At 48.7% G+C, this 22,679-nt stretch overlaps 1 protein-coding gene across 1 annotated transcript; it reads right to left on the bottom strand.

The window, feature by feature from the left end:
• Window positions 1-1,692: 1,692 nt before the first annotated feature.
• Window positions 1,693-21,856, bottom strand: HRK (harakiri, BCL2 interacting protein). Its single transcript, XM_086348051.1, has 2 exons — window positions 21,399-21,856; window positions 1,693-1,938 (listed from the first exon to the last, which is right to left on the bottom strand). Exon 1 carries the CDS (start codon window positions 21,728-21,730, stop codon window positions 21,455-21,457), a length of 276 nt encoding a protein of 91 aa, XP_086204177.1. The 5' UTR covers window positions 21,731-21,856; the 3' UTR covers window positions 1,693-1,938; window positions 21,399-21,454.
• Window positions 21,857-22,679: the final 823 nt, after the last annotated feature.

Genomic DNA, 22,679 nt, shown 5'->3' with positions numbered 1-22,679 from the left:
GCAGAGGCTGTATTTCATTTCATTCTAGTGAATTTGCCTTCTCTGAGTTCACGGCTTGGTGGGGATGTCACCTGCCGCTCTCTGACGACTGTGCCTACACACCCATCCCCTGTAAACATAACTGCAGGAAGGGCTCCAGCCATGAGGGAAACAAATCATCTATAAACAAGCTTTCCTTTTGGCTCTGCTGAGTTCCAAGCTGTCGGGGAGGAGAGGGGAAGCTGCCCTCACCTTCAGCAGTTCTGGGTTGCACGTTTCTTTAAAGGGCTATTTAGAAAAACATAAGGCATGGACTTACTTATTTTTCAAAGAAAGAGACAGCTCCCAGTTTGCAGCAGCACTGAAAGCTCCTGCATTCTAAAGGACCTGGTAATTTTCAGCAAAGCCCATGGGAAAGAACTGTTGTTTCAGCCCTTAAAACAGATGATCCCTCTGCTGGCTTCTTGGAAGGGTGTCTGCAGAACAGACCAGGACACCCGCTGTCCACAGGTACTGGGTGGTGATTTGCAAACCCAGCCTTGTAGAATGACTGTCTGGACCTACAGTCTGGTGCCTCACCACCTCAGCTTTAAAAACCGTAGGGTGTACCCTGCACAGAGGAATAATACCTGTTGTTGTTGGATTTTTTTTTTAATGAAAGCAAAAAATAATCATTGCTCCCTGAAGAGTCTTTGCAGCCAAGTCTCAGTCCAGCACACATCTTTTTTCTTTTTTTTTAGCCCTTCTAGAAACTTCTGAAAATAGTAGCTTATCCTGGAGAAAAAAAAAACAACACATCAGACCTTCAGTCAGTGAGATGCTGGTGCATTTCATTTAAATGACCCCGCTCCCTCCCCCAACGTCCCTGGCTTATAAATCACCCTTGACCAGAACTTAGCTGTTTCTTGGCTCTTTAATCCATAAAACCTAAGCCCTGAAATCCCCTTGGGGTGTGGGGGAGGCTGTGGACTGAACTCCCAGGATACTTTTTGTGGGGGTGGAAGAGACAGCAAAAAAGCCGCATGTGAGGTCAGCTTTCTGCCTCGTGACCAGCAAGCCACTCGGTGCCATCAGCGTCCACCTCCTCCCTCCCAGACCCCAAGGTTTGCTCCAAAACACCTCTGGATATTCATCCCCACGCAAAGAAAGAGAAAAGACTCTCAAGTGGCACTTTTGTGACTGATCCCTTTTAAAATAGAATCCGAAACAGCAAAATAGACATCTCTCTCATTCCCTGGCCTTGCGGGTCTGGCAACAGAACACCATGGCAGCACCAGCAAGAACACGCTTAGCACCAGCAAGATTTAAGTGAAGCACCAGAGACACCAGATTGGTCAGGGAAAAGAAATGCCTTTTGTCTTGATGTGACAGTGGGACTAGCCATCTATCTAGGTAGACAGAGAGAGGCTAGGATTTGTGAAGACAGAAATGGAGGTGTCCCCGGGCTCTGCCCCTACGACATCGGCCCCTGGTCCTCCTAACTTTTTTTTTTCTATTTTGCCTTTTGCCATTTCACCTCTTCCTCCACCAGCATCCCTTCCCAGGCAGTTGGTCGCCTCTGAGGCTAACTCCCACCAGTCTTTGCAAATTTTCTAGGTACACAGTAAGCATCTCTCTTCCAGTGCCCCCAGACATGAAAGAGCATCAGAGTTCACATCGGAAGGTGCAGAAAAGGGAGGGGACCACGTCCTCGACAAGGCATGCACTGAGTAGTAATATTCATATTTTCTTTTTTTTATATATAGAGAGCTGTATGTAAATAGTGTTGGGGTGTCTTGTGTCTGCAGCTGGACATCCAGAGGGCTTCCCCAGTCCCGTTCCTCGTTGCTACTATTGCTCCAGGCGCTGTGTTTATTCTCCACTTCCTTCTCGAAGTGCCAACTGTGGCCTTTCAAGCTCTGGGCTCCCCCTTGGGAAAACAGGAACCAGCTTTCTCCAGGACACAGGGTTTTCACCAACCTGCAGAAATAAAGATTTGTATTTCAGTCAGTAGGCACGTGCAGACAGCCGCTGGGGATGATGTCAGCGCCTTGGACTGCTGCACAGCCAGCCCTGTGTGTTAGGGAGGGGGATGGGTGAGAGCTGCTAGATACCAAAGCTCTGATTTGGGAAGAAAGGTTCCCCCAAAGGTGGTCTTGGTGCTGTCCCTCCCCACAAAGCCCTGTCCACATAGCAGCCTTCTCTAAACATGCATTTGTGAGTGCACACACACACACACACACACACACACCTGGCTCTGCTTTCAGACCTAGATGGGTTTTACATAGGCATCTTCTGTGATTAAAAAAGAGAATGTAAAGACACTACTTTTTTGCTCCTCCATGTCAGGAAACAGGACCTTCATCTCTTCATTTCATAGATCCATCTTCAAGGCAGACTTGTAGGACAGTCTCTGCCTTCATCCATCCACCCACCCATCCGTCCATTTGTTCACTGATGAACATGCCAAGCACAACCTAAGGTGTTAAACATCCAGCGATACAGTTCTTACCCTTCAGGGGCTCAGAGGCCAACAAAGGGAAGATGGGATGAAATCAGTCATGACTGGGTCATGGGAAGAGCCTGCAACCTGGATGAGCGTGGGCTATGAGGGACCAGAGGAGAGGTAGCTTGTGAGGGAGGAGGACGAGTCTGAGAAAAGCCCTCAGAGAAAGAGCAAACAGACCCCTGCTGAGTACTGAGTGATACCAGTGAATTAGCCAAGTTAAGGTATTCTGGGCAGGGCTGAAAAAATAGTACAAACCCAAGAGGGTGGAAGCTATACATCCACAGAAAAACTTGTACACAAATGTCCAGGGCAACATTATCTATTAATGGCCCCAAAGTGGACACAATGCAAAGGCCCATCACCTGATGAATGCATAAATAAAGTGGGGTATTTCCATACAGTGGAATATTATTTGGCCATAAAGAGGAAAGAAACACTGATACATGCTACAGTACAGATCAACTGTGAAAGACATGATGCTAATGAAAGAAGCCAGACACGAGAGGGACAAATATTGTATGAGTCCATGTATAGGAAATGTCTAGAATAAGAAAATCTATAGAAACAAAAAGCAGATTCATGGTCACCCAGGGCTGGCAGGAAATGTAAACAGTTGCGGGGGTAAATGCTAATGGGTCCAGGGCTTCTGCTGGGGAAATAAAAATGCTCTAAATTTGACTGGGGGATGGCCTTACAACTCTGGAAATATAATAAACACCACTGATATGTGCACTTTATTTTTTAAAAGATCGCTGTGTGTCTGTGTTAGTTGCTGTCATGTCTGACTCTTTGCAACCCCATAGACTGTAGCCTGCCAGACTCCTCTGTCCATGGGATTCTGCAGGCAAGAATACTGGAGTGGGTTGCCATTCCCTTCTCCAGGGGATCCTCCCAACCAGAGCCACCAGATAACCAGGTTATCATCTGAGCCACCAGACTGCTAGTTTATTTTTAATATTTATTCATTTATATATTTATTTAGCTGTGCCAGATCTTAGTTGCAGCATGCAGGATCTAGTTCCCTGACCAGGGATTGAATTTGGGGCCCTCCGCATTGGGAGTGTGGAGTCTTAGCCACTGGACCACCAGGGAAGTCCCAACTTGTGCACTTTAAAAGGCTATAAGGAGGGGGAGAGGGAGTAGAGGGAGGGGGAGGGGGCTGAAGGGAAGGAGGAGGAGGAGGAACGGAGAAGAAACAGGACCCGGAGGAATGACGTAGCATGACAAGGTCGGGGAGCTTGATGAGGCTCAAGTGAAGACTGGGCCACGGGGCCCTGGGAGAGATGAGGCTGGAGAGTTAGCAGAGGAGACAAAAACAATTCACACGTTCCTCTACAGCAGGTGGTAGGGAAACTGCCTTGTGCCTGTTACAAACCACATGCGGTAGGAGAAAGATCACTTGATGACCTTCAGGTAGGCAGCAGTCCCGGATTTTGACCTGTCTGAACTGCACCAACAGGCTCACTTGGGCCTGTGGCCTCCTGCAGGGTCTAGTTCTCAGAAGGCAGTCATGGGGCCACAAACAGGGCCACAGATCGGCCAGAGCGCCTGCCAGGAAGCTCTTGCCATAGCTCCTGGTTCCTGTCCTCACCTTTAGGCCAGCCTGCCAGGAAGGGGTGGGGGCATGGTGGTGGAGACGGGACTGCAGACACCCCCACAGATTTCCTAAACCCTGCCCACATGTTGCCATCGAACCTTTACTAAACTCTCCTCTGATAACTCAGTTTGGGGGTGCTCTCTGCCCTTACTTGGACCCTGGTCAATACATAGAACTGTATGAAAGAGGGGAGTCACAATCATGTGGACCCCACAAGCTATTCGAATGACCAAAAAGTCGGTTCGGGTTTGTCCATGAACTCTTTGGCCAACCCAGTGCATCCGTATCAGAGGGTCACAAGGATCTGAACCAGCAACTTCAAACCTTTTGCTTTTGACCGGCTCAGGTAGAAGGAGAAGATCCCTGCAGCCCGCCAACCACCACCCCAACCCCATTCCCCTCCTGTCTCATCAGGGCACAAGCGCAGAAGGCGTTCTATTTAGCCGCTGTGTGTGTTCACGGAATACAGATTCAGAGTCACTGTCAACACAACTGAGAAACACGCTTGATTTAGTTCACGGAAACCAGCTTCTGTAACTCCTAAAAATCTTACTTTGTTGGTGCCTAGTCATACTCATCTATAGAGCCAACGTCAGTGGAACCCTGCATATTAGCCTAAGGCAATTATGCTGCCTTAAATACCAGTACAAAAAAAGAAGGATGGGGGGACTTCCTTGGTGGTCCAGCAGCTAGGATTCCACACGCTCAATGCAGGGGGCCTGGGTTCAAACCCCCGTCAGGGAACTAAATCCCACATGCTGCAACTAAGACCTGGCACAGCCAAATAAAAAAATAAGTATTTTTTTTTTAAAAGAAAGTAAAGAGAGAATGCACCTACTGTGTGCTATCAAGTGTGACTTTGTACTAATAAGCATTGTTCCCTGCTCTAGAAAAAGCTCAGTTTCTGCCCTCAACTGGCCTCCAGTCTTACTGGGGAAGACATGAAATACCAGAGGTCAGGACTGCCAAAGACCATTGTCTGCAGGTGTGTGTAGAGCCTAGAAATCGGGATGCGGTTATATCACCAGGAAAGTTTCAGAGAGGAAGCAGGATTTCATCTGGGTCTTGAAAATACATGGGAAGTTTTTTTCCCTATATTTGGAAGAATGGAAAATGGTTTAGGTGGGGAAGAGGCTGAGCAAGGCTCAAGGACAGTGACAGGTATGGCTCAAACAGGAGACCCTGATGAGCAGGGAACTGCATCAGAGAGTTGTGACAACCGAGACTGTGTTGATACTTGAGTAGAGATGATGAAGGGAAAAAAAGGTGGCATCAGGCAAGAAACGGTATTGTTTTCTTGCAAAACTAGAACCAGCAACTGATTTTCACTTTTCCTACCTATAAATCATTGAGCCAATAATGAGTCTAAGGCTCTCCCAGGGCTGCTAAATGGACAAATTCCTGTACCAGTTGGCATCCTGATTGCAGGCTGGTATCCACAGTGAAGGACAAACATCAGAAGCACCTCTCTGCACTGCATGAAAAAACCAGCGGGCACATCATCACATCACCACGTCCCACAATCAGTGGGTGGGCACTTCGCTTCTGTGCGTACACTTCTAGGGGATTTTAAATTGGACACCCTACACTAGCCCACAGAAGTAGTCACATGAGTGTACCTAAGGATGTCCCCTCCAGCGTTATTTGTAACAAATTCGCAATTTATTACAAATCTGGAATTTGGAAACAACCCATGTGTTTATTTTTATTTATTTATTATTTTTGGCTATGCTGGGTCTTCACTGCTGCACACAAGCTTTCTCCAATTGTGGCAAGTGGGCTTCTCATTGAGGTGGCTTCTCTTATTGCAGTGCACAGGCTTAATTGTGCCAAGGAATGTGGGATCTTAGTTCCCAGTCCAGGGATCAAACTGGTGTCCCCTGCATCGACAGGCGGATTCTTAACCACTGGACCATCAGGGAAGTCCCCTATGTGTTTACTGACAGGAGACTGGACTAACAAGCCTCATGGAAGTTAGAAAGAGGTAAATCTAAATTAGATAGACAGAGGAGGAGAAATATCATATGACATCCCTTATTTGTGGAATGTAAAAAGAAACGATACAAATGAACTCACTTACAAAACAGAAACAGACTCACAGACTTAGAGAACGAATTTGTGGTTGCCAGGAGATGGAGGAAGGATGGGGAGAAGGAATTGTTGAGTTTGGGATGGATATGTACACAGTGCTATATTTAAAATGGATCACAATGGATAACAAGAACGTACTGTATAGCATAGGGAACTCTGCTCAATGTTATGTGGCAGCCTGGATGAGAGGGGATTTGGGGGAGAATGGATACATGTATATGTATGGCTGAGTCCTCTCATTGATACATGTATGGCTGAGTCCTTTCACTGTTCACTTGAAACTGTCACAGCATTGTTAATTGGCCATACCCCAATACAAAATAAAATTTTTTTAATGTACTGAGATAGAAAGTTGGCTATGATTTTTAACTGAAAAGAGCAAATAGCCCAGGTCTTTTTTTTTTCTTTTAACAAATATGTGTATTTGTGTATGTGTATACACAGACATTTATACCTATCTATATATCCATATAAAAAGTATTGCAGAAAGGCAAAAGAGTTTAATGGTTAAGAGCGCAGACTCTGGAGCTTAATACCTGAGTTGGAATCCTGATTCAGACATTTAAAAGCTGTGTGACTTTGGGCCAGTTAGTAACCTCTCTGGGCCTCAGTTTCCTTATATGGAAAAGGAGTGGGGCAGTATGTTGAATCTCATTGTGTTGATGTTAGGACTGAAAGCACCGACCCATTTGTTATTATGATTGTTACTGTGGTTATATGTACATCTAGACTGAAAGTTACACCAGGGGCGTAGCTTTAGGGGCCGAGTAAAAGAACACTACAGTTCTCTATATACTGTACTTCCATATTCTTCCATATTATTTACTTCCCTTTTTTTTTTTTTTTTGCAAGGAGCAAGGAGTCATTATACAATTTAAAATTAGTTTAAAAACATAGTCCACCACCCGCTATGAGCCCAGTTGTCCTGCCCCTGGGATTTTCTTCTTCAAACTTGGCTCATAAAGCATTTTCTCAAATGCTGACTCACAACCAAAGCTCACAACTGGGGAGATTCATGAAACTTCTGTTTTTCAATGTCCCTGTTTCCACTTTGCACCCACAGAGTGGAGGTGCGGGGTTGGGGTGGAGGTGGGGACAGGAAGCCTGGAGACCCCACCTGCCTGGGCTGAGATATGGCAGGTGGGGAGCTGTGAATCCCACTGCAGCTTTAGATGGGACAGAAGTCTCACTCCCTTTTCCCTACATCAGAGAAGAGTTAGGACTCTTGGGTTCCCTCCTAAGGGGTCCCAGTTTTAAATTAAAAAAAAAAAAACTTTTTTGTTCTTGCTGTTTGCATATGTGGTAAGTTCAGTTCAGTTCAGTTCAGTTCAGTTGCTCAGTCATATCCAACTCTTTGCGACCCCATGAATTGCAGCACGCCAGGCCTCCCTGTCTATCACCAACTCCCGGAGTTCACTCAAACTCATGTCCATTGAGTCACTGATGCCATCCAGCCGAAGTTCCAAATAGCAGAGAAGGATATAGAAATAAAAAGAAAGCCGCCTTCACCTCCACCCCCGAGCCACCCAGGACACCTTCTGTGCATGTACACACCAAGTCTCTCCCTTGATCATGTTTCCTCAGGGCCCAGCAGCATGCCCGGCACACAGTAGGTGCTCAATTCAACCTGTCGAGCGACAGTGGCTAACTGAGCACATGAATAATGGTAGTAACTTCCCAACTTTTCCATCTTTGGGGATTTTTTGTTTAATCTTTAAAATTGATTTTTACTGGAGTATAGTTGATTTGCAATGTCGTGTTAGTTTCTGCTGTACAGCAAAATGAATCAGTTATTATTGTTGTTTTCCAGTCGTTAAGTCGTGTCTCTCTGTGATCCCCATGGACCGCAGCACGCCAGGCTTCCCTGTCTTTCACTATCTCCTAGAGCTTGTTCAATCTCACGTCCACTGAGCTGGTGATGCTCTCCAACCATCTCATCCTCTGTTGTCTCCTTCTCCTCCTGTTATCAATCTTTTCCAGCGTCAGGGTCTTTTCCAGTGAATCGGCTCTTCGCCTCAGGTGGCTTAAGTACTGGAGCTTCAGCTTCAGCATCAGTCCTTCCAATGAATATTCAGGGTTGATTTCCTTTAGGATGGACTGGTTTGATCTCCTTGCAGTCCAAGGGACTCTCAAGAGTCTTCTCCAGCACCACAGTTCAAAAGCATCAATTCTTCAGCACTCAGCCTTCTTTATGGTCCAACTCTCACATCCATACATGACTCCTGGAAAAACCATGGTGGTGGTGGTTTAGCCGCTAAGTCATGTCCAACTCTTGCGATCCCGTGAACTGTGGCCTGCCAGGCTCCTCTGTCCATGGGATTCTCCATAGCTTTGACTATATGGACCTTTGTCAGCAAAGTGATGTTTTGCTGTGATGCTCTGCTTTTTAATCAGTTATACACTCTTTTTTAGACCCTATACCCATATGAGTCATTACGGAGTATTGAGTAGAGTTCCCTGTGCTTTACAGTAGTCCTTATTACCCACTCTTTCATCTCTGGTTTCAACAAGTTGATTGTGACCATGGGGTTCAAATGGTACCAGTAGTAGGTCCTAATGTCTAAGAACCATGGGTACAAAGTTCTTCAAGTGGAATCCTCCTAGAGGGAAGATGCTCTGGTCCATGTTATCATTCAAATCTCCACCTGTGTCACTCATGCTGGCCAGTTAGGAACACTGGGCTCTGAGGAGACAGTGGTTGAGGGGACTAACAGAGCAGAAGGCTAGGTTTAGGGTGTACGAGAAAGGAAGTGGCCATTTATTTGGCAGCTCCTGGAAGAAGTGTTTGCTTCTCTCTGCCTATCTGTCTGCTGCCCGTTATCTGTGAATAGTTATCAATTCTATCCGTGAACAGTGTTTCTTAATTAATTGCTGTATTTATTTTTTGCCTGTGCTGGGTCTCCGTTGCCGTGCGGGATTTTCTCCAGTTGTGGTGAGCGGGGGCTATTCTTTGTTGTGGTGCACGGGCTTCTCGTTGTGGCAGCTTCTCTTATTGCAGAGCACAGCCTCTAGAGCACAGGCTTAGGAGTTGCAGTGCACGGGGTTAGTTGCCCCGCGGCATATGGAATCTCCCTGGACCAGGGATTTGAAGCTGTGTCTCCTGCACTGGCACGCGGATTCTTAAGCACTGGACCACCAGGGAAGTCCAGTGAACAGTTAGTGATCACATAAAGTCTGTGGAGAGAGCCCACAGAGCTCAAAGCTCCACCCACTATGAAGTTCTGGCAGGTGGGCCTTGAATGCCAAGCTCACTCGATGTCCAGAAGGGTAAGCACTGAGAAGCTGGGGAGGCCGCGAGTAGCACAGCACAGAACTGACGCCAGATCAAATGTGCAGATCCTTCTTACAGCAATCTCACCACGTGCATCACGGTATCACACACTCATTTTTTCACTCAACAACTTCACCTCTAGGAACTTCACTTTTTTTTTTTGCAAAGTTGTTCAAACAAGAATGTTCACTAAACCTCATTTATGAACTATCAGAAAATGACAACAGTGTAAATATCCCTGGGGAAATGACCAAATAAGGAAATCGTGGTCCATCCAAGCAACTGAACACCAGGCAGCCATAAAAAGAGATGATGAAAACCTCTGTTGACATGGGAACATCTCAGCAACCTATTTTTTTTATTGGGGAAAAAGCAGATTACAAACAGCAGGACCAGAATGATCTCATTTATTTAAAATGGGACGCATGTGTGGGTGTGTCTATGCATCAAGGGACCTCTGGTGGGGTGGTCTCCAAAATCAGGGGTTGTCAATTTAAACGCATCAGATCCAGTGCAGGAGGGGCCACAGTCATTGGACAGTTTGTGTCCCATCTAAAGAGGTTTCTGATGCTCATCTGCAGCCTTTCACTGCCACATGGGACTTGGTATTGTCAGATCTTTCCATTTTTTCAAGAAAAACGGAAAATGTGGGCTTCTATATGGAAGTGCCTGGTTTGTAAGTGTTGGGGAGAAAGCATGCAAGTCAAATAAAACTCAACAGAAGGCCAGTTTCAGCCAGGAGACCACCAGGTTTTGATCTCTGCCTAGACATGAAGGTATTCTTAGACAAGGACAGCTGGCATGTAAGCCCACATCCTTTTAACCCTCAGAAGCTCTCTGAGCCTCAGCTTCATCATCTATAAGGTGAGGAGTTGGGTTTGGTGCTTTCCAAAGTCCTATCTAGCTCTGGCTATGCTTCTGGAACAGTGATCTCTTGGGGTCCTAGATTTTTTGAGACTCAGATCAGAGCTATGATTTCTCTCTGAAGTGGGGGAGATGAATAAAGGAGTATGAATCAGCCAATTGTATGTCTCGTTTCTGGGGGGGGTCCCAAATTTACTAGGCCTCTCCCCAACTCATTGATTCATTTACTCATCCATCCATTCATTCAGTAGTTAGTGAATGCTTACTCTGTACCAGTCACCATGCCAGGTGCTGGGGATAAGTGATGAATTGGGGTCCCCTGGGGACCCCAGGGCTAGTGTCCCCCAGGAGAGTAGGGGAGTCCTGTCCCCTAGGACAGTTGGGGAGTGGTGGTCTGGAGGTTCCCCCTGCCCTGGTGCAGTGACTTAAGAAGGCTGTTGGTGATCCACAGGGTTGAGGAGGCAGGATTGGCAATTCCTTTGCGCAGAAGGCTCAGAGAATTCCCTTAAGAGCTCCCACCATACATTGAATATGAGCCCATGGACTGAAATTTACACCAAACAAGAACACATATACTGCACTATCATTTACCACTTTATACCATTTTCTGAACATCAGTGACACGTCTTATACTGCTCAGAAGGTAGAGAGGCCTGCCTACGGTCACACAAGTGGGAAATGGCAGATTAGGACCTGACCTGAGAGTCAGACTGACTTGAAAGTTCACGTCACTTTCCACCAAGCTGTCCTACGTCGGCAAAAAATATGGGTGAGTTAGATAAACAGTTACTAGCAGTTCAATTTTCTGAATCAAGAGTGAGGTTCCACAATGCGCTAACAGGCTAAAACATTTTCAGTCTGGGCTGTCTTTGAAAATGGTGCATGCTGATTGCTAAATCGCTTTAGTTGTGTCCAACTCTGCAACCCAATGGACTGTAGCCTGCCAAGCTCCTCTGTCCGTGGGGATTCTCCAGGTGAGAATACTGGAGTGAGTTGCCATGCCTTCTTCCAGGGGATCTTCCCAACCCAGGGATCGAACCCCTGTCTCTTATGTCTCCTGCACTGGCAGAGGGGTTCTTTATCACTAGCACCACCTCGGAAACCCATGAAAATGGTACCTTTTCTTAACTATCTCATGGCCCCTGGAAAATTCCCATCCTCAGAAGACCCCTCCAAAATCACTTTGTCTAAGATTCCCTGCCATCATTATGTTAGCATCCTGCAGTATTTATTAAGTACCCTGTGCCAAATCGAAGAATATCAGATGAACGTGGTGCCATAATGACAAGTACAGCCCGGCAGGCAGAGAAGTCCTTCAAACTTGGTGACATTGCTATGACTTGTAGCCTTTTCCTGAAGTTGGGAGGGGCACGCCAGCAGTCATCACACTTACGCACTCCAACAACAGCTAGAGGTGTGCTCTATGGAGAATATTCCATAAAAACACAACACAGATTTAGCTGAGGATGGCAACAGCCAGCTCCAGAGTCAAGCGATAACCACATTACGGATAGTGGCCGGTGACATAAATGAGAAATGGGAACAAATGGCAGAATTTATCTAGAACCCACAAGATTTTATACTCCTTAGACATCCTTTATAATAAAAGAATATTTACGTACACTTCTGATACCAAAGTTCCACCTGTGGGCCTTAAGAAAATCTCTGTGATGTCCCTGAAGAGTGACACCCAAGGACGTTCTGTATGGCAACTGGAAACGATCCAAACCTCCAGTAATAGCCGAGTGAGAAGGCAGATGATGGAAGAGCCAAACAGAGAAATCCTAAGTAACCTCTAAGAAGTGTGTCACGGAAAATACCATAAAACATGGAGAAATGTCCATGATATAATGACAAAGTCAGATTACAGAAAATGTATTTACAGGGATTCCATTTGTTAAACTACTTCTCAGTGCATTTTTTTTTCAGCCATGCCATGTAACATGTGGGATCTTAGTTCCCAAACCAGGGATCGAACGCATGCCCCTTGCAGTGAAAGTATGGGATCTTGATCATTGGATGGCCAGGGAAGTCCCCTCAGTGCATTTATTTTTTAAATGGAAAGAAATCTATCAAAATGTTAACAATGGGTAGCGAGATAAAAACAATCGACTAAAATGTTCCTTTATTCAGTATTTCCCAAGTATTTGACAATGAGCTTGTAATATTTTTCATAATCAAGAAAAAAAGCTATTTTTTTCCTAAAAAGGTAATAAACTTTATTACATAAAGTTTCCCAAAGCTATTTAATTCCATCTTGCCCAAGTCCGTGGCGTGTGGAGCAAAAGTTTAGAGATGGTGATAGTCTGTGGAGTAGTCAATTTTCTCTCCACAGGGCAGGTAAAGGAGCCTTCTCGTTTCCTGGTGTACAGTGCTACTGGAAGGTCACATCTCACTGACCTGGCCCAAAACAGAGATCCCCACCCAATAGCAGGGGCACCAGTTTAGGGCAGGAAGGAGGGAGGGAAGACAATACGGAATTGAATGGTGAAAGTTCTTAGGTGATGGAAATCCAACCTGTATCCACAACCGTCTAAGGGCACTGAGGGTTGGTCATCAGAGAGCCGGTACAGGGACCAGAATCTCTCAGACCTTAAACAACCTAAATAGTTATCAACAGAGGAATGGATAAAGAAGATGTGGTTTCTACACACACACACACACACACACACACACATGTATATGTATACACACATGTATATGTATACATACATGTATATATACATGTGAACTGGGCATGGAACAACAGACTGGTTCCAGATAGGAAAAGGAGTACGTCAAGGCTGTATGTTGTCACCCTGCTTATTTAACTTCTATGCAGAGTACATCATTAGAAACGCTGGGCTGGAAGAAGCACAAGCTGGAATCAAGACTGCCAGGAGAAATATCAATAACCTCAGATATACAGATGACACCACTCTTACGGCAGAAAGTGAGGAGGAACTAAAAAGCCTCTTGATGAAAGTGAAAGTGGAGAGTGAAAAAGTTGGCTTAAAGCTCAACATTCAGAAAACTAAGAATATGGCATCTGGTCCCATCACTTTATGGGAAATAGATGGGGAAACAGTGGAAACAGTGGCTGACTTTATTTTGGGGGGCTCCCAAAAAATATTATCACCCTGTGCAGCTGTGAAATTAAAAGGTGCTTACTCCTTGGAAGGAAAGTTATGACCAACCTAGATAGCATAATAAAAAGCAGAGACATTACTTTGCCAACAAAGGTCCGTCTAGTCAAGGCTATGGTTTTTCCAGTGGTCGTGTATGGATGTGAGAGTTGGACTGTGAAGAAAGCTGAGTGTCGAAGAATTGATGCTTTTGAACTGTGGTGTTGGAGAAGACTTGAGAGTCCCTTGGACTGCAAGGAGATCCAACCAGTCCATGCTAAAGGAGGTCAGTCCTGAGTGTTCATTGGAAGGACTGATGCTAAAGCTGAAACTCCAATACTTTGGCCACCTCATGCGAAGAGTTGACTCATTGGAAAAGACCCTGATCCTGGGAGGGATTGGGGGCAGGAGGAGAAGGGGACAACAGAGGATGAGATGCCTGGATGGCATCACTGACTCGATGGACATGAGTTTGAGTAAAATCCCGGAGTTGGTGATGGACAGGGAGGCCTGGCATGCTGCGATTCATGGGGTTGCAGAGTCAGACACGACTGAGCGACTGAACTGCACTGAACTGATACATACACATAAACATGTATGTATACATATACATACATGTATATGTATATGTGTATACGTACATATATATATATACACACACACACAAGGGAATATTACTCAACCATAAAAAGGAAAGAAATTGGGTCATTGGTAGAGACATGGATGGACCTAGAGACTGTCATATAGCATGAAGTCAGTCAGAAAGAGAAAAACAAACCATATATCAATGCATAAATGAGGAGTCTGAGAAAATCAGCATAGACCATCTTATTTACAAGGCAGAAATAGAAACACAGATGTAGAGAACAAATGTATAGATATCCAAGGGGAAAGGGCAGACTGGGATGAATGGGACGATTGGGATTGACATATACACACTATTGATGTCTGGTGTGGGCTCAGTTGCTCAGTTGTGTCCGACTCTTTGCAATCCCACGTACTGTAGCCCGCCAGGCTCCTCTGGCCATAGGATTTCCCAGGCAAGAATACTGGAGTGTGTTGCCATTTCCTTCTCCAGGGGATCAGCCTGACACAGGGATCAAACCCGACTCTCCTACACTGGAAGGCAGATTCTTTACCACTGGGCAAACAGGGAAGCCCAGTTCTCTTTCTTGCATCACATCTAATCCTCCGCTTATAAAGCACCTCTTCCTGTGCTGTCAGCACTTATGACTCCCTTTACAGCAGAACTCACCCTCTCTACCATGGCCTGATCTAGCCTGTCTGCCACCTGACTTCCTCTCCCCCTAGTTCATGCGGTCTTCGCCCACTGCTCGTTTTTCTCTTCCTCAAACACACAGTGCAGAATGTCACCTCCCCAGAACACCTTTCTTCCAGACACCACACGGCTGGCTCCTCATCACTCAAGTCACTGGTCTCTTGGTTTCTCCTCGAGTGGCCGTCACCATCCATTGCAGGTAGGAAAGCACCACGCTCCCTCTATGACAGGCGTACGTCAGAGAATTCACAGTTGATTTTGTTTTTTACAAATGGAAGGTTTGTGGCATCCCCACGTTGAGCAAGTCTATTGATGCAAGGTTTCCAATAGTATTTGCTCACTTCATGTCTCTGTGTCACATTTGGGTAATTCTTGCAATATTTCAAACTCTTTCATCATGACTGTATTTGTCACAGGGATCTTTGATCCGTGATCTTTGATGTGGTTATTTCAAAAAGATTACAACTTACAGAAGGCTCGAATGATGGTCAGCAGCATTTTTTAGCAATAAAGAATTTTTTAATTGAGGTGTGCACATTGTTTTTAAAGATATAACCCTAGTGCACACTTAATAGACTACAGTATAATGTAAATGTAACTCTTACATGCTCAGGGAAACCAAAAAAATGCACGATTTGCCTTATTGCAGTGGTCTGAAACCAAACCACAGTATCTCTGAGGCCTGCCTGTACACTATCTCTGTGCGTTACCTTCAGAGCCCACAGCACTTTCTAAAATTCTGTGTTTATACTGCATAATCCAAAGATGGCCACAATATCTTCTCTCCTATTTGCTATTCTAGAACCTTGCCATTCATGGGGTGGGATCTAATTCCACTCTCCTCTAAATCTAGACTGACTTGTGACTTGCTTTTGATCAAAGTGATTTCTTTCTTTCTTTTTAAAACATTTATTTGGCTGCGTAGGGTCTTAGTTGAGGCATGCGGGATCTAGTTGCCTGACCAGGGATCGAATCCGGGCTCCCTGGCCTGGGAGTGAGGAGTGTTAACCATTGGACCACCAGGGAAGTCCTTCGACCAAAGTGATTTCTGAAGCTGGGTCAAAAAAGACAAAGCAGCTTCCATTTGGCCCTCTGAGACGTCTGCCTTTGGAGTTCTAAGACACGGGGTCAGATTCCATCTACCATGAGGCTGCTATGCTGTGGGGAAGCCCAGGCCACAAGAGGAAACTGAGTATAAATGCTCTGATTGGCAGTCCCAGCCGATACCCAGCTTCAACAGCCATACCTTTATATAAATGAAGATCCCACTCCCATGACTCCAGTCCGCCAGTCAGCCTGGAACAGAGACGAGTCACCCCTGCTATGCCTTGTTTGGATTTCTAACCCTTAGAATGTTTGAGCCTAATCAAATAGTTGTGGGGTTTTTTTTAATGTTTATTTAAATATATAATATTTAAATATCAATTTAAGTATATAATAGTTTAGAATATTTATTTAAAGATTTATTTGGCTGTGTCGGGACATAGTTGCAGGACACTGGGTCTTAATTGCGTTGTGTGGGCTCTTTCATTGCAGCACACGGACTCTCTAGTTGTGGCGCTCAGATTTATTTGCTCTGGCATGTGGGATCTTCCCAGACCAGGGATTGAACCTGCATCCCAGGCATTGTAAGGCAAATTCGTAAGCACTGGACCACCTGGGAAGGCCCTCAAATAGTCATTTTAAGCCACTAAGTTTTGGAGTCATTGGTTACACAGCAGTTGTAACCGGAACAATCTTTAGTGATTTATCATCTGTACTTTTCCCCTAAAATGTAGGCTCCATGAGAGGCAGGGGCTTCTAATGTCTTGGTCGTTCTGTGTCCATCATGCCCTGCACACAGCAGGAACTCAAGAATTACTAGGTGAATGAGTGGAAGAAGCTGAATTTGGGAAACAGTAATACTCATCTGACAGTTTCTGAATGACTCATATACTGTGTTCATCATAGTTATTTTGTATCTACTATGCCACAAGCAAGTTGCCATGAGCTGGGGACAGTGTGGGGCAGCTCGTTGCTCCGGTGAAATCCTACCACACAGAGTGATGACCAGAAGGGAAACCGAAGCCCTCACTATTCTGCGTCCTCCCTTTTGAGAACCAGCATAGGTCTCAAAAGCTGACGTTTCAACAACCAGAGTTGCGGTTGCCAAATCCACCCAGCCCACATCTGGAGGTGTATTTAATTAACCCCGGGTGTGGCTGTGTTTACATCCACAGCTCAGTCACTTGTGCCCTGGCCTCTCGGCAGGCAAGCGAGTGACTCCAGACAGGGACCATGTGGCAGGAGGGCTACCACAGTCCTGCACATCTGGCCCCTTTCTAGGGGGTGGGGGTGGTCCTCCCCAACAGCTGTCTCCCTCCCTTCTGTTCCCTCCTTTCCCTCTCCCCCGCCGAGGCTTTCAAGCTCTAAAAGTCATTCTGGCAGGGGTGCAGCCTGGGAGGGAAGCCTGAGGGATGTGCCTCCAGGTTTAACCACTTAATCCCCAAAGTACCTGCCAAGAACCAGTTAGCATGTCTGGCGGGCAAGCCAGACCGTCATTAATTCATTAAAGCCGGCTCCTGCTGGCCCATTATCTTCCTTGCCGCTGACCACGTCGCCTCTTGGGCGTGCAAGAGTCCCCCTTTTTCCACTTCTCCTTAGTCCTAAGGCAAGATTCTGCCCACCCCTAGCCCCCTCCCCCTGCCAGAATCCTCCTCCTTCTCTTCCCCTCCCCTCCCCCTCCCAGGGCACACACTTCTCCCTAGCACGCCTCCGCCAGCCAGCGCTTACCATAAAGCATCTTTTGTTCCCTCTCCTGTATCTTTGGAGCAGTGACTGGTTAAAACACACCCATTCTCCTCCGGGCCTCCCCAGCCTCCAGGGAGCCTCCCCCACCCCCCACTCCCCCGAGGCTCTCTCAGAAAGGGAATCTCTCTAGTGCAGGAATTTGAGGCTCACCACCCCCTTTGCTTGCTGCTCACTATCTTCTCCTCCCTTGCACCCCTCAAGTCATCTGAGGGGCGGCCAGGTGAAGGTCCCTAAAGACAGACCCTCCAATGTGAGTTCTGACTTTGCCCCTGATCCTTCAGGACAACTCAGGTGGATTTTCTCTGCCTCGGTTTCCCCTCTGAAACAATAAGAATGGCATTAACCATTTCATAGCATCCTCTAACAGAGAAGGCAATGGCACCCCACTCCAATATTCTTGCCTGGAAAATCCCATGGGCGGAGGAGCCTGGTAGGCTGCAGCCCATGGGGTTGTGAAGAGTCGGACAGGACTGAGCGACTTCACTTTCACTTTTCACTTTCAGGCATTGGAGAAGGAAATGGCAACCCACTCCAGTGTTCTTGCCTGGAGAATTCCAGGGACGGGGGAGCCTGGTGGGCTGCCGTCTATGGGGTCGTACAGAGTCAGACACGACTAAAGTGACTTAGCAGCAGTAGCAGCAGCAGCAGCAGCAGCAGCAGCAGCAGCATCCTCTAAGGATTGAACTAAGTGTCAGGCACTGCACTGGGCATTTGAAATGGATGACCTCTTATTGACCTCCCAGCAATCCTGACAGAGATATAGCTGAGGTTTACAGATAAAGGCTCAGAGAGGTTATGGTTCTTACCCAAGGTCACACTGCCAGGAAGTTCTTGGGCTGGGACTTAAATCCAGTTTTCATCTGATCCCTAAACCCATGCTCTTCACCAATATACTATCTGGGCCCGTGTGGCCCTGATTCCCCAAAATGGCAAGTAGAAATAGTGTGGAACCACCAGCAAGGACAATGGCAAAATGTTGTCTACTTTCAGAAAAAAAAGGCATTAAATGCACAATCATAGTCAAACACAGGTATTAAATGCACAATCCCTTCTTGATGCACAAGGAGCTGTTTTGGAGCTTTCTGTATATGACCTCATTTTACCCTCTTGACAACACCTATGCATTTAAGTACTGTTACTGTCCCCACATTACATATGGGAAAACTGAGTCTTGGAGGGGAGGTTGGCTCTTTGTTTAATGATGACTTCTGAGAAAAGTATTGGTGGCTCACAGTAGAAGCTCCAGACCACTTTGTTGAAACCGCTGTCCTATGTATAGCTAAGCTTGCCTTTAACGCCTAAGAGAATGGTCTGCTGTGGATGGAGGATTCAGGCCTCCCTGAAACCCCTAAGGTACCCTGTGAGCATTTCCATTTCTCCTCCAGGGTAGGAAATGTGGAGAGGACCACACACAGAACTAAAAAAAAAAAAAAAAAAAAAAAAAACCCGACTTTCCCCAGGGGATTTCTTTTCACTTCCTAATTTACCAGAGGTTAACCAAATATGGGTTTCCCCCAGTTAAGCCAAAAGCACAAGAAAGGCCCGAGTGGTGGATAGCAGGGAGAGAAGCCAAGTCCTTGGTATGGGAGCCAAGCCTGGAAGACCCAGCGCAGCGAACCCTGGGATGGTAGTGGTATACACTCTACCATTCTATAGGCGATCTGAGAGGGTTGTGGGCATCCTAGGGTCGGGGCACACAAGGAGGAAGGACCCTAGAAGGGTGTGACTGCTGAGGACACCCGGCAGGGACACACAGGCGGGAGGAGAACCCAGGGATGTGCTGAGGAGGTGGCCTGGAGTCGGGACGCAGCACGAGACTCTGCGGCAGAAATAGAGTGAGGAGAGGGAAATAAACTCCGCGGAGACGATGCTTAGCCGACACCACCCCAGCGAAACTCCTCCCAAACTCCTCCCCGTCCCCCTTCCGGGTGGCATGGGTCCTCCCGCTCGCCCGAGCGCAGAGCGGCGCGCTCCGTCCGCCCCGCGCGCCCTCGCGGAGGTCTCGGGCCACCTCCCCGGCGGCAGCCTTCTCCTGAGGACCCCGGGAGCATCCCCCGGCCCCGAAGCGAACACACAGTCGGGCTCTGGCTGAGCGCCCTCCGTCCCGGGGGTGGGACGCCCAGCATCCCGCACCGTCCAATCCTGAGACGGGAGCGCTTCTCGAACCTCGCCCGGACCCCAAGACTGGAGGAAACGATGTCCTAACCTTCCTCCCCATTTCCACTGGGTTCCTCTCGCTTCCCATCTTTCTCATCCACGTTCCCACTGTCTTGTTCTCCAGGAAGTCTCTCTTTTTCTCCAGCTTCTTCGACTTTCCTCGTCTCGCCGCCGTTTTTTTTTGTTTTTTTTTTTTTTTGGTCTCTGCCTCCTCTCCCACCTTCTTTACGCCTTTCCCTAAATTACACACTTTGGGCTTCGCGTCTTTTTCTTGGCTCCTTTTCCTGCCGCCCCCCCCCCACTCCGTGCCCCATCCAAAATTTTTTTCCTGCCCCCAGGATCCGGCAGCCCCCGCCCGGCCCCCTGCAGCCGAGGGTAGCTCCCTGTCTCTTTTTCGCGAGAGGGAGAAGCGAATGGGACCTCCGGGAGCCGTGCAGAGGGCGCCCCGAAGCGCGCACCTCTCTTCGCCAGCGCCGGGGCTGCGCCGGCCCACGCGACATCTGTCACCCGCGCTCCCGGCTCACACCCCGCGCACCCCCGCAGCTCCCCGGGCGTTGCCACCCCCCACGCTCCGGCTGCCGCCTCTCCCTGCAGGCGCCGCGCCAGCTTCCCAGGGTGTTGGCGCACCGCGGGGCTCGGCCGCGACCCGAGCGTTTGGCGTCTGCGGGCCGTGACTTCGGGGCTGGCTTTCTCACTTTCCGGCCCTAGATCCACCTGTGGTGGGCTCAGCCTGATTCTCTCCACCCCCATTCTCTGCAGCTCTCCTCTCCATTCCAGAACCTGAAAAGACAGTCCTGACCTGCTGTCTCCCCTTAAGTGCCTAGCACAGTGCCAGGCACACAGCTGGTGCTCAGCAATTCCCCAACCCAAGGACTTAGCGCACAGTAGATGCCCAGTACCTTTCTTCCACTGGTACCAACCATGCTAGGCGCTCACTACTTACTACGCACCCCCATCACCATCCTGTGCCTAGCATACTGCAGGCTCTCAAACATTCCCTCCAACTACAAGGCCTAGCACCCAGAAAAAGCTCAATGAATGCTCTTTCATTAAGGCCTTCCCCTGGAGTTTCCCTAAGAGCCTCAGATTCCCGCTCATTTGGGGACATCGCCTTCATCTCAACTCCCTCCGTTTGGTGAAGAGGAGGCCGAACTCCTTGAATGGGACACCTCAATGGAGAAGGAGAGAAGTTGGCAGAGCGGAGGAAAAGTGCAAAGTTTTAGGGAGAAAGAGGGAGCCGGCCTGAAACCTGGAGGGGGAGGAAGTCGCGACATGCGCTCCGGGCACCGGAGGAAGGGCTACAGAAACTGGAGAAGGGACACTGAAGGAGAACAGGGTTTGGGGCGGAGGTGATGGAGACGGTGGCTCGTAGGAATGGCAGGCCGCCGGAAGAGGACTGAGGACTCGTCTTGAAACCGCGATAGATGATAATTCTTTGGCGTGGCTTGTAACTCTGTTCTCTGAGCAAGCACACTTTTTTACTTGCACTGTGTGTTTGCTTGAAGGGTTGGTGGGACTTAGGGAGGCTGAAGTCCTCCCAAAGCCCCTCGATGGAGGGAGTGGCAGGATGCGCTTAAGAGGAGTTGGAGACAAGGGGCAGAAACGGTGGACCTGGTACATGGAAGGAGAGATGGGGACTGTCTAAGAAGGGGAAGAAGATCCCTGCGAGAGAAGGGAGCAGAGAAGATGGGAAGCCGCAAACTTGCGGCTCTCCGGCTCCCAAGTCAGCCTCACGTCTCCAGTCCCCAGCCGCCGCGCCCTGGCGCTAGCTCGCGTACCTGTTGCTCGCTCCGGCTGGGTCTCGGCTCCGGCCCCACCAAGAAGCCCCGCGTTCCTACAAGTTCCGCCTGCCGAGCAGCCAGGCCGCCAGCGCTGCCACCTGCGCGGCCGCGCACAGCCAGGGCCAGTAGGTAGGGAGCGCGCCGGGCGCCGGCGCCCTCCGGCTCCGCGCGCGGCGCCGCCACATGGTGCGCTGGTGCAGCTCGTCGCCGAGCGCCTTGAGCCGGGCTGCCGTGAGCTGCGCGGCGGACGAGCGCAGACCCAGGCGGCCGGCGCTGCAGGCGCACACGGCCGGGGGGCCGCGGCCGCGGTGCAGGGGGCACGGGCACATGACCGCTCGCCTTGCTCCCTCCCCGCGTCCGGCCGCCCCTCGCCTCCTCTGCCTCCGGCCTCCGCGCCTGCCTCCGCCGCGCTCCAGTCGCCGGGGGCCTCCCCTGGACACCAAGTTTCTCCTTGTGTTGTGCGTTTGTTGTGCTGACGGCGCTATTATTAATTAAAGTGTCACATGGTGGAGGGGGGCGGGGAGGGCGCGGGGAGGGGGTTACATCATCCGGCCCCGAGGGTGGGGGGGGGGGGCTGCAGGCAGAAGAAACCGAGAGGTAACTTTTAACCCTAACGGCGCCGGCCGCGAGGGGACGCGCGGGTTGGGAGAGGAGGAGCGCGGGGCGCTGGGACGCCTGAAAACACCGCTGGGGTCTCGGGCTGGAGGGGTCGCAGGAGACCCTCAAGGAAGCATGGAGCGCCGGGGGAGGTTTTCTGCTTCTCTTTTTCCCGAATTAAGCTCCGATTCCGATTTGGCGATGGGAACAGGCTTGTTTGCCGTTTTGGATGAAGTGATGTCGAATTCGGCTGCGTTAAAAAAAGAAAGAAAAAAAAAATGTTCCCAAGCTGTTGTTTTGAATGGGAGAGGTGGGTCGGTTCAGAATCTCCTGAGAGGGCCAGATTCAACCCAGCTTGCCTACTTTGGGGTCTGACTCCGCACCTGCAGGCTGCGGATACAAACACACCCGCACACCGCACCCGCCCCCCCCGCCCAACCCCCATCAGAGATACGCCGCGGGACCCTAAAGCGCCCCCAGCGCCTCTGGAAACCTTGATGTAGGCCAGAGGGAGGGCTGGGATTGGCCTTTAGCCTTTGCAGTTTGCAGCGCACCGCGTCTCCACCGGAGAAGGACCCTCACTAGGGGTTTTCCAGGAGGAAACTTATTTTCGTATGTTTCTTTTGTCAGTATTACTTTCCTGCCCAGGTTAGTCTGTAGCAGTGATCTCCATTTAATGCG

This window comes from Bos grunniens, chromosome 17, assembly GCF_055505025.1.
Source record: "Bos grunniens cultivar Pamir isolate PY7600 chromosome 17, Bosgru_T2T1.0, whole genome shotgun sequence".
Classification (NCBI taxonomy): domain Eukaryota; kingdom Metazoa; phylum Chordata; class Mammalia; order Artiodactyla; family Bovidae; genus Bos; species Bos grunniens.
This window is presented reverse-complemented; position numbering and strand designations above follow the sequence as displayed.

Excerpts from the sequence above, each read along its gene's own strand:
- HRK (XM_086348051.1), bottom strand. The coding sequence starts at position 21,730 with ATGTGCCCGTGCCCCCTGCACCGCGGCCGCGGCCCCCCGGCCGTGTGC.